This window comes from Cibotium barometz, chromosome 1 (assembly GCF_041138505.1).
Source record: "Cibotium barometz isolate CiBa-2024 chromosome 1, ASM4113850v1, whole genome shotgun sequence".
Taxonomy (NCBI): Eukaryota; Viridiplantae; Streptophyta; class Polypodiopsida; order Cyatheales; family Cibotiaceae; genus Cibotium; species Cibotium barometz.
This window is the reverse complement of record NC_141046.1, coordinates 13,070,509-13,083,255: the sequence shown is the minus strand read 5'-3', so window position 1 is coordinate 13,083,255 and position 12,747 is coordinate 13,070,509. Positions and strand designations below refer to the sequence as shown.

At 40.5% G+C, this 12,747-nt stretch overlaps 1 protein-coding gene across 1 annotated transcript; it reads right to left on the bottom strand.

Moving 5' to 3' along the window:
* Window positions 1-5,292: 5,292 nt before the first annotated feature.
* LOC147641616 (caltractin) lies at window positions 5,293-8,161 on the bottom strand. The gene is made up of 7 exons (XM_086814904.1): window positions 8,083-8,161; window positions 7,708-7,834; window positions 7,419-7,455; window positions 7,276-7,303; window positions 6,872-7,024; window positions 6,055-6,157; window positions 5,293-5,537 (listed from the first exon to the last, which is right to left on the bottom strand). The coding sequence occupies exons 1-7, from the start codon at window positions 8,083-8,085 to the stop codon at window positions 5,476-5,478; spliced, it is 513 nt and encodes a 170-aa protein (XP_086671030.1). The 5' UTR covers window positions 8,086-8,161; the 3' UTR covers window positions 5,293-5,475.
* Between the last annotated feature and the right edge of the window lie 4,586 nt (window positions 8,162-12,747).

The following is a 12,747-nucleotide window of genomic DNA, read 5'->3' as shown; positions in this document are numbered from 1 at the left end:
TATGCGGGTGCTACAACTCTGTGGATCCCCCGAAGATCCCTTCCCCCCATTCACCCCGGAAAAACCAACCACTCGTACCTCATGTTGCCCTCCCATAAGACAACCCCAAGCGCACAAGATGCAGAGGAGAACCCCCAGTAAAGACCTTCAACATAGCAAAACCATCATCGCCACCAACCTCGCCCTCACACTGCCCACCTAGAGGTGGATCCCTAAGCCTCTCCTCCATGCTCAACACTTCTATCAAGGAAATCGACACATCTGGGTACCGCGACAACTAAGGTGCACAGTTCCTACTCCCGTGATCCTGGAACCCCAAAAATTCCAATGGCGGCCCAAGAAAGCCTCCATTGTCACCACGACTACTACCACGTGGGACAAAGGGAAAGCAAATATTTGGGAGGGAGATGTGACAGTACAACCTCCATCCACTATCTCTGATAATGATGTACCTTCAACCTCGGCTACTCCATCAGTCCTTATCATCCGACTTCCTTGACGCACCTCCACTCAACCCTTCCCTTCTCCAATCCCCCTCCCCCAACAACTGCTCCCTCCAAAGAAGCCTCCAAGCTCCCGACGGAGCTCCCAACCTCGCGAAACCTAATTAGAGTTGCCTTCTCACTCTTGCAAATTGGGCAAGATCAGTACAAAACCCATAATGGGGTGCTGACTATCTAGCCTTAGGGTACAAAACTTGTTTATAGGATGCCAAAAAAAAGAGTAAAATGTGTAGTACTTTGTGCTATAGTTTTGTGGGTTGATTTTTTTGACACATTTTGGGAGCTATTCACACGGTTTTTGGTTTTCTGCACATACAACTTCAGGGAGCAGATTTGCACTATTCTTCATCAGATTTTGGAGTAGTTTTGTCAAATCTAGTATAGCGCAGATATGCAGATACACAAGAAAGCATCAACAGACATTCACCATGCCGAATTCAGTCTACAAGCTACACTTCAACGACATCGATCTCTACATCTTACGAGTAAAATTCTGTCTTTGCCACCATTACTAAGGCTTAGTTGTACAACAAATGTATTGTTCATGATCGTAGTGACGGCCAGACAATTGTTTCTTCTGGTACTTTGTCTCATGGAATTTACATACTAGATGCATATGAAAGACAAAGGCATGTTGTATGTACAGTTTCTTCCACAAAGGCAATGGGTGATGCTAGACTGTTGCATACACGCTTTGGTCACTTGAACTTTGGTTGTTTGTTGCATTTGCATAAACATGACATGGTGTTTGAGCTACCACATCTTGAAGCCTCTATCAAACATATTTGTGAGGATTATATTCTTGGAAAAATGCAGCGGGCATCATTTCCCAAAGATGGTTTAGTTAGAGCTATCCAAAAATTGCAGCATATACACAGTGATGTATGTGGTCCTTATATGAGGACACCATCTATTGGGGACTACCTCTATTTTGTCACATTCATTGATGATTATTCCAAATATACCTGGGTATATCCATTGAAACAAAATTCAGAGGCTTTTTTGTGATTTAGGTACACTACTATGGTTCAAAATGCTTCTGCATGCAAGATTGGTACCCTATGTACTGATCGAGGGGGGATTATATGGCTAAGGAGTTTCATACATACGTGGCTGATCATGGAATAAAACACCAATGTACTATGCCCTATACACCTCAGCAAAATGGTGTAGTTGAACGTAAAAACAAGTCTCTCATGGAGATGGCATGTTGTATGGTCAAAAGTCAAGAGTTATCTCATGGTTTTAGTCTAGAAGTAGGCATGTGTGTAACATATGTTTTGAACAAGTGTCCTACAAAGGCTTTGCATACGATTACACCTTTTGAAGCTTGGAATGGCAGAAAGCCCTCTGTGGCTCACTTACACATTTTTTGTTGTCTTGCTTGCGCACTTGTGCCTGAGCAAATTCATAGCAAGCTTGATGATAAGGCTGTTAAATGTATTTTTGTGGGATACAGCTCGGAGAGTAAGGATTATCATCTCTATCATCCCGCTATTGAGTAGATTCTTGTGAGTAGAGATGTTGTATTTGTGAAAGATGCAATTCAGCCCTTGCTTTCATGTAAAAAATAGCAAAATGTATGCTCGCAGGACATATTGACACTCTCCCTCCATTGTTCAATGCAAGACACATTGATGTAGAGCATTTGGGTAATCAAAGAAATGCTGAAAATCAACCCACAAAGGTTACAAATCAGTATGTTTTTCAGCCCACAAATCAGCCTATCGATGAGGCAAATGTGGATGATGCAATTGCTGAGGAAAGAAGGGAAATTGATGAGTCTAAAAGTATGCCAAAATGGCTGGTGCAAACACTACGTGACAACAAATTGGTCACTCGCTTGCCTAGTAGAACACGTGCAGGCTCTCATCATGGCATCTCTTGTTGATGTAGGTTATGCTCTTATTGTTAGTTTATGTGATGAAGATGAACTTATCTCCTTTGATGAAGCAAGGGAATCTAAAAATTGGATGAGTGCTATGTAATCTGAGTATGATTCGATACTCAAAAATGATACATGGGATTTAGGCTTGACATTCAGTATGTGGTCTCAATGTTGAGAAGATTTATATATAGCCTAGGCACAAAGCATTGGTAGTCTGTCAAATAGGTGCTGCATTACCTAAAGGGCACCAAGCACATTGGGTTATTTTATCCCAACAAGTGGGTAAATCACAGCTGCATACATTTACAGACTTAGACTCAATTGGATGTTATGACACACGAGTGGTTTTTGCTTTTGCCTTGGTGATTCATGTATATCATGGCTCAGCAAGAAGTAACCCACTGTGGCATCTTCTAGCTATGAAGCTGAGTACAAGGCAGCGTTTACACATCTACAGTTGAGTGTGTTTGGCTTCACCACCTTATTTTGCTGATTTGGGTAATTTGGGTATTGGCGAGTCCTCATCCACTACCATCTTCACTGATAGTCAAAGCGCTATGGTAGTTGCAAGGAATCTAGTTTTTCATGCTCGCACAAAGCACATTGAGGTGCACTATCATTATGTCAAGGAGAGATGCTCTGCAGGGGAAATCAGCTTGGCTTATGTGCCAACATAGGACAACTCGGCAGATTTGTTCACGAAGGCTCTCCCACGAGAGAAGTTTAAAGCTTTTTGCAAAGCTTTAAGCTTACTTCCCTTTGGGGACTAGTCTGGGCTCCCTATCAGTCCAAAGAGCCTGGCACATCTTTGTACTTCTACTACCAGCTCACCCCTTGTTGTTCACATCATTACTCCTAGGGGGGATTTATAACCATATTGGGTAGTGATGTGTGTGAACACACTAGGATGAGCCAGGGAACTTTTTCCCTCTTTAGAAGGTTTTTTCCCCGCCGATGATAGTATACACCCATCTTGGGGTATACTTCTCATCTTTTGTACATCACACAATCAATATCTATCATCTCATTGTGTGCTCTCTTGAGCTTCTCCACCATGTGTGTGTGTGTGTGCATTGTTGCAACCCTATATCACACACACATCTTTTGTACATCACACAATCAATATCTATCATCTCATTGTGTGCTCTCTTGAGCTTCTCCACCATGTGTGTGTGTGTGTGTGTGTGTGCATTGTTGCAACCCTATATCCAACATCACAGTACATGTTGAATGTACATTCAACTGGGTAGTTGTGCATATGTCAACTGAGATCTCTTGTGGATTGACATGGATCTCAATTGACTTAGTGTCACGATCGAGATATCCAAGTGTCAGTGATGTGTTTTAGTGACATGGACCTTGATCAAGATACATGAGCCCTTTTGAGGTTGATGGCATGGTAATGGTTGGGATATTGATTGAGATATTGGGCTACTAGCTTGAGGGACATGTGTCAAACTATGAGTGATGTTCATATCTCAATTGAGATACCCTGCTCGTGAGTTTTGCTTCTTGCATGGATATCCTATTTTCTTTGAGAGTGAATGAAAGTGATTACCCTTACCATACATCCACCCAATGACACCTTCACTAATTAAGAATCTCCTAGAGGCTAGGTGTAAATAAGTAAACATATCCTTCAATATTTTGATGAAGAAAGACCAATTACTTATTACCTTAACTAATTAAGAATGCCCTAGGTGTGAATAAGGTAACATTGTCCTTCAATATTTTGATGAAGAAAGACCAATGCTAGATTACCTTAACTAATTAAGAATGCCCTAGGTGTGAATAAGTAACATTGTCCTTCAATTTTGATGATAAAGGTGATGCTCGTAAAATCAACCATATCCACAATAATAATTTGGAAAAATGACCCTTGATTAATTTTAATATGTATTTAAACACTAAAAGGAGTGAATATTTTTAGTATATATTTAAACACTAAAAGGAGTGATTATACATCCACTATGGGACATGGGGATTTTACTCTGTAAAGGATCCAAAAGAGACTAGCACCAATAAGTGGGAAGAGCAAGATGTACGCATATAAAGTCAAGAGAAAAAACACACCTTCACAAATTAGTAAAGTTAAATTCTCATATTATTCCAAACGATAATATGCAAGAGGCAAGCATCGATTTGGGAATTAGGGAGGTGGGAAAGCCCATGTATCAAGTAAGATTCATGCACAATATTAAGCAAGGTTTTAGATTTTGTGTTTGTGAATAGAAAGTTTGGAAGACTAGCACTAAGATTATTGTTCTCATATTAACATGTGGTATGGCCCATATAAATGAGAGAAGCTTATTTATCATTCCATTTGTATGATATTGAACATTCATATGGATAGTGCCAACAAAAAATTACTCTATGGTGATATTCAAACTAGGACATGAGTGTCATGCATGCACGTGTGTGTGTGTGTGTGTGTGTGTGAGAGAGAGAGAGAGAGAGAGAGAGAGAGAGAGAGAGAGAAACTTACTAGTGGTGATATCCACACTGAGATATGTATATTAGTAAACGTGTTTGTGTATCTATATATGTGTGTGTATACGAGCATGTGTGCATGTGCACTTACTTAGTGATGGTATCCACACTAGATGTGTGTGTATGCATGCATGTGTGTGTGAATGTGTGTGTGTGTATCTATATAAGTGTGTGTATACGAACATGTGTGCATGTGCACTTACTTAGTGATGGTATCCACTAGATGTGTGTGTATGCATGTATGTGTGAATGTGTATGCATGCATGCATGTGTGTGTGAATGTGTATGTGTGTGCATGTGTATGTGTGTGTATGCCTACATGTGTGTATGTGTGTGTGCGTGTGTGTGTGTGTGTGTGTGTGTGTGTGTGTGTGTGTGAGAGAGAGAGAGAGAGAGAGAGAGAGAGGGCATGTACTAAAGAAGCCATAAAATGTTTTGGAGTATTTAACCAACATCAAACTGTTGGTACTCTCATGTACTTACTCATTATGAAATCAATAAGCCTTATTATTTACGTCACTAGAGCTATTATACATGGAAACTTGTAAGTGCTACATTGCACTTCTAGCTCTAGGACAATGACAACTTACTTCACTAGAACAAGCTTGTCTTCTTCATGATTCTGTAGAATTCTTCCTCATTAATCTCTCCATCACCTGGTTACAGACCACAATATGCACAGCCATGTTATCAAAATATGCCATGGTATATTGAAAATGATAACTTGTAAACCCCTAAATGACATATCATTGAAGGTGCAAAAGTCAACCCTAAGGTCATATCATCGATACAAGTAAGGCTGCATATATTCATATACATGTAAAGATGCATTAAACATATAGAAATGCTTAAGACATTGAGATTGTTGCTATTAAAGGTTAACCTTTCTATATAAAGATGCAATATTAAACATATAGAGATGCATCAACCTTATAGAGATATTGCTTACTATAATGGATTGAGATTTCAAGATTAGCCTTTCTATATGAGGTAGAAAGTATACTATAATAAATCAATGGATCAGCTAATGTTATGAGAATGAGATTAGAGCACATTGAATAGAGAGGTACAAAATGAAAAACAAAAGGGCTTTTTTAGTAATGAATTATGTTATCTTAGTGATTATGATGTTAAAAAATTGTTGCGACAATTAGAGGTCCTACTAACACATACCATCACGATCTGCTTCATCAATCATCTCTTGCAACTCCTCATCTGTCATATTTTCGCCCAATTCCTTGGCGACCCGTTTCAAGTTCTTGAAGGATATCTTACCCTGAGGCATACATGTAGTTTCTTAGTAATAGATGAAAATCATCTGTTAATTGTGATTCAAGTGTTATTATATGGTTCAATGTAGCAAGTGACATACACTATTATATCTTAATCAAGAAATTATCATGTTATTCCAAATAATTAATGTACCACCTCCTATCTTGAAGAAGAATATTTAGATGCCCTATTATTTTAATGTCCTTGAAGATCCTAATTTCCATTATTATAATCCTAATTACTAATATAATCCTAATTACTTGTAGTGTAAGACTATAGATGATTATTGTTTAAAACTAATTACTAATTATAGTGTAATACTAATTACCGATTTTATAGTGCGGCACTATCAACGATTATTGCTATGATATTTCACAAGTGATTCACATCGCCTAATTATTCATTACAACGATAATCAATATCCCTTACTTTAAATGATTATTTCTTCGAGTAATTCCTACGTGATTAATACTAAATGAGCTTGACACCATTGTCGATGTTGTAACCCTAATCACTAATAAGTGATTATTGTAATCACAGTATTTCACAAGTGATTCATATCTCCTAACTGAGAAATGATTATTTCCATGAGAATTCATAGGCGATTTAAATCATCGAGATGTGATTATTATACGTGATTAATGTACTCTTTAAACTACATGAATAAATTAATTGTGATGATAATTAAGCTCAGATGATTAGTGTTAAAAGAGTTTACTGTCTCATCATCATCAAAAAGCCTGAAGGCCTTCATAATTTCTTCTTTGGAATCTCGCTCTCCCATTTTGGTTGTCATCATCTGCAAGAACTCTTCAAAATCGATAGTCCCACTGCCATCTTTGTCGATGTCGGCTATCATTTTCTTAATTTCCTGGGAAAACGGAGAAAACTGCGTTGATGCTATCACTAATCCTGCATTAATTGTGGAGATTAGTAGGTAAGAAGTTCTACTATTACGTCTAATCCTACATTAACTGCGGAGATTAGTATCTAAGACGTTCTGCAATGTTGATTTGGTTCCAAAAAAAACACCGAGAAAAGCACACATGTTGGTATTATCACATAATTATTGATGTATATTAGCTTAGATGGAAAGTTTTATTAAGCCGATTGATTAATCACCTCCTTCTTCGGCTCAAATCCCAGGGCTCTGTATCATCATTGAAAATCAAAATGATCAATTGAGCACATTAACGATGATTAATCAAGCATATGTAGTCTCAGTGTAAGACAGATATAAGATTCAGTTTTTTTAGTTAACCTACCTCATGGCAACTTTCAGCTCTTTAGCGTCAATAGTGCCTGTACAATTAAATGTTTTTTTTGGGGGGTGAAACATCAGCCTTAATTACCGAGAAAAAGCCACCGATTCATGAAGGTTATAGTATTAATCCAGAACTATTGTATTAACCAGACAGTTAATCATGTGGAGTTAAAGAATGAGCAGCAGCTTAATCTTGACAGAATGTTTTATGTAAACGCGATGCAACTATTATAATTATTAGGGTAATATCAAAATCAAGAGATGATTAACTGTGTGATTAATTTAATCACCTGAACCATCTGTATCAAACAAATCGAATGCCTCTCGGATTTCTTGCTTTTGCTCCTCGGTGAGGCCTTGAGTGCGGCCTTTGTTTTTGTCGCGCCTTGCAGCCCCGACGCCTTTACGAAAGCTTGACTGTACATGATGATGAGATCAGAGACGTTTCCTTTTAATCATTGTGCATAAACCAAGATTAGAGGTCGTTAAATCTAGTTTAGGATGAATTATCGAAGTGGAGGGGGGTGGTTCGTGCTATGATCGTGGAGGGCGTGATTAGCATATATTGGAATACGCATGAACAGGGAGAAGGCGGCTAATCTGAAGTAGAGTCAGTGTATAGGAGAGGGTTAGGGGAGTGATTAGGCGCTAATTATGAGGCTTACCATGGCTGCTATGAAGTGGGTCGACGAGGGAGTTAAGTTGAGTTGAGTGAGAGGCGATGGTGAGCGAGCACGCAGAAGAGTGTGTACGTTGTTATAGTTTGAGGCGAGGCCAAGAAGCGTTCTCAACCACCCCTTCTTTTTATTTAAAAAAATCAGCTTCTTTATATCCCAACGGCTTTCCAACTTCTTGCAACCAAAGGTCCAGGGTGGTTTCACACCCTTCCGGGCAGCCGGACATCCACTCCATCCCATTTGGTGTATTTTAGCCATGCCTACAATTTGAAGGCTCCTCTACCCTCCTTCTAAAGATGACTCATCCTTCACCAGAGAACCCCAACTTATGCTAAAGAGCTGAAAGTTTCCATGATGATTAACGTAGGTTAATTAACAGTACTAATCATCAGCATGGGAAATATTTAATCCCCTGTCGGATAACGTGGATTGGGTACACCTAGCGGCAACCATAGACACATGGGAAAATAGAGGCACAAGCTGGGTAACACCTGAGGGGCAAGATATGCCACCGTTAGTGCCAATAAACATGATAGGTGTTATGCACTTGACTCCTGATGGCAAGAAAGTGGCAAACTCAACTGACAATAGCGAAGACTCTGACCAATGTAACTCTGACAATGAATCTCAAGAACAAACTGACTCTGAGCCTGATGGGGGGGATGAATCAAATATTCACCCAAATGTGGAAGCAAGGTGCTCAAGGCCTAGGACAGTGACCTCATGCAGCTCATCCGAAAGTGAAGATCGACCAAGTGAGTTCGAATCTGATAGAAACAAAAATCAAAAACTTGGTAAGAAGAAAACGAGACATAAGCGCCAACGCTATCGAGCTAATGTACGCACTGCAATAAACAAGGAAAGATCCACTGCAGAATGGCTTAGTTATGTAGGAGCCATTGATGCTCATCGGAAGTTAGCGGATAATTGGGGACAATACCTCCAAAGTGTCATGTGGTGTATTCCGCAACCTCATGACGTCGCCCAATTAGAAATCGAAGAGAAGCCAAAACTAAGTCGTACTGCAAGAAGGCGGCAAAACCAAGAGTTGGCTTAGCAACAAAAGGAAGCGGAATTGAAAGAAAAAAGCTTGGCCCAACAAGAACCAGTAGACTTACACCCCGCACCCGAGCATTTCAAATCATTCACCACAGGGGAACGTAAAGTGGTCTACACAAAAGCCCAACGAACGCCTACCAATGGGAGTAGCGGTGTCTACGATGGCCCTGCGGTAGTTAAGGAGATAGACTTAGCAGATCCGGGTGAGGAGTCTAAACCAGTTTTTATTGCTCAAGACCTCACCAAGGCGGAAGAAGCTGCACTTACAAATCTTCTTAAGGAATTCAAGGACATATTTGCTTGGACATATCATGATATGAAGGGTGTTCCACCCTCGGTGGTGCAACACACGATTCCAATGATTGGCACTGCTAAACCAGTCCAGCAACGTCCCTACCCAATGAATCCTAAGTACGCAAAGATTGTACAAGAGGAAATTGAAAAGCTTGTAAAATGTGGATTCATATACCCAATTGAGCACTCAGAATGGGTTTCTCCGATAGTCATCATGCCAAAGAAGAATGGGAAACTCAGAGTGTGCGTTGATCTCAAAAAGGTTAACGCAGCCACCAGAAGGGATCATTACTCCTTGCCATATTCTGAACATGTGCTTGAAAGAGTGGCAGGCAAGGAGGCATATAGCTTTTTAGATGGGTACTCGGGTTACAATCAGATCACAATTGCAGTCGAGGACCAAGCTAAAACAGCATTTATCACGGAGTTTGGAGTGTTTGCCTTTCGCGTCATGGCTTTTGGCTTGACCAATGCACCTGCAACATTCCAACGATTGATAAACATGGCCTTTAAGGAATATCTAAGGGACTTCTGTGAAGCTTTCTTAGATGATCTTTGTGTTCATTCCTCTTGGGACGAGCACTTGATGTGTTTACGAAAAATATTTGAAAGGTGTAGATTATATCGCATCTCCTTGAATCCTTTCAAATGCCAATTCTGGGTTAAACACGGAGTTATCTTAGGGCATATAGTGTCCAAAAATGGGATTTCCATGGACGAGAGTAAAATCAAGTTCATTCTGGAACTGCCACCACCCACCAACTACAAGGGAGTCCAACGCTTTATGGGCCACGTTGGTTATTATCGAAGGTTTATTCTCTTCTTCGCCGAGATAGCTCGACCATTGTATAAGCTTCTCATCGAGTTTATTTGGACCGAAGAATGTGACCGTGCTTATGAGCTATTAAAGAAGGCCTTGGCGAGTGCTCCAATCTTGAGAATGCCTAACTGGGATTTACTCTTCCATGTGCATATTGATGCATCAAACTTTGCTATTGGGTGTGTGTTAACTCAACCTGGAGAACACAAGCTAGACTACCCCATTAGCTTTGCCAGTCTCGCCAGTTGAACGATGCTGAGATGAACTACACCACTACGGAGCGAGAAGGGTTGGCAATGATATATGCAGTAAGGAAATTTTGTTATTACCTCCTTGCCACCAAGTTTGTTTTCTATGTGGATCATCAAGCATTGTTGTATCTGGTAAACAAACCATGCTCCACAGGAAGAATCACACGATGGCTATTGATTCTTCTTGAGTTTGATTTCACTGTTGTTGTGAGACCTGGCAAAAAACATGTTATGGCTGATCATTTGTCCCGCATACCTAATGGTGAGGCTCCTACTACGGGGGTTGATGATGACTTACCGGACACTTCCCTGTTCATGGTGGAGACAATGCCTGAATGGAGTGAGAAGATTGTTAACTTTTTGGTTAATGGCTTTCCACCCAAGGAGCTTCGTAAAGATCTAGCTCGAAAGCTAATCAAAGAATGCGAACCCTATTGCCTGATAGCCGGGACTCTTTATAAAAGAGGAAAGGATGACGTTCTTAGGCGTTGTGCCCGAGAGGATGAGTATCTATACATTTTGCAAGAGGCACATATGGGCGTAGCCGGTGGTCACTTCTCAGGAGACTTAACTACGCGAAAGATCTTACAATCAGGGTATTGGTGGCCCACTATGTTCCAAGATGCATCACTCTTTGTGAAGGGTTGCGATGAATGCCAAAGATATAAGAAACCCCAGAGGAAAGATCAGATGTCCCTACATCCAATCAAAGTAAACCAACCATTTGAAAAGTGGGGTTTAGACTTTGTAGGTCCAATTAGCCCAGCGGCCCGAAACACACAATCTCGCTATATTATTGTGGCCACTGACTATATGACCAAATGGGCTGAAGCGAAAGCGACACGTAAGGCAGATGCGAGGACAGCAGCTAAGTTCCTCTTTGAAAATATAATCACACGCTTCGGTTGTCCTTTTGAACTTGTGAGCGATAATGGGACGCATTTTATAAATGATGTGATTAAGGAGCTCACAACAAATTTCATGATATCCCATCATAAATCTACTCCTTACTATCCGCAAGCGAATGGCCAAGCCGAGAGTACCAACAAGACTTTAATCTCTGTTTTGACAAAGACAGTTGAAGCTCATCGCATGGATTGGGATCTAAAGCTTACGACAGCTTTATGGGCCTATCGTACTGCGTACAAAGTGGCTATTAATTGCACACCATTCAAAATGGTATATGGCCAAGAAGCAGTCATGCCATGGGAATTTGTTATTCCTAGTCTTCGTGTTGCTACTCAAGAGGGTTGGGATGGTAATCCCTTAGTAGAGCGTCTATATATCCTTGAGCAGCTAAACGAAGAAAGACAATTGGCTGTATACAATGCCCTTGTGGAGAAGGATAGAAGGAAAAAATGGTTTGATCTCCACCTCAAGGACAAGGACATCAAGGTTGGGGATAAAGTCCTGATGTATGGAGTGCGTAACGAAAAGAAGAAGCTCAAATATGCTGGTAAGGGACCGTATAGAGTATGTGAAATTACTACGCAAGGTACCATTAGAGTGGAGACTCTCGACGGAGTTGAAACCATTGGATTCCTTAATGGGAGTAAATTCAAAAGATACTATGACCCCCTGAGCCAAGAGGAGTTACATGCAATCCATCAAAAGAAGGCAGCTAAAGAACAAGCTGAGCTTAAAAAGATACAAGCGAGAATCGAAGCCAAAGAACGTCAACAGCGTGCTAGGCGACCAACGAGAAGCCAACTTGGAAATTACGCAAGTATTTTTAGAGGAAGCAGAGGAGGATGCACTGGAATCTGACCCACCTCTAAGATACCCAATTGAGTTACAAAGTCCTTACGGGGAGGTGTTGTATAATGCATTATTGGATACAGGAGCTCAACAAAATTTGCTATCATATGGCGTGTGGTGTCAACTTGGAAAACCACCTTTATCTAAGAGTGTTATCCAAGTTCAAGGAATCAACAAGAAGAAAACCCCTGTCTCAGGAATTCTGCATACTCCGGTTGCCTATGACAAGGGGACCGTAATTCAAAGCTTTTTGGTTATGCCTGCGGGTACCATGGAAGGGACTGTAAACTTAGGGCGCAAATGGATGATGGCTACCAAGTGCAATATCGATTGGGCAACCAGACGAGTCATAACGCAAGAACCAACACTAGGTCTGACCGCTCAAAATCCCGCACCTAAGTCATCCACTCAAATGTTAGATAATGAAAAATCACAAAGTCTAATGGCAAAACCATCTTTGATTGTTTGCCA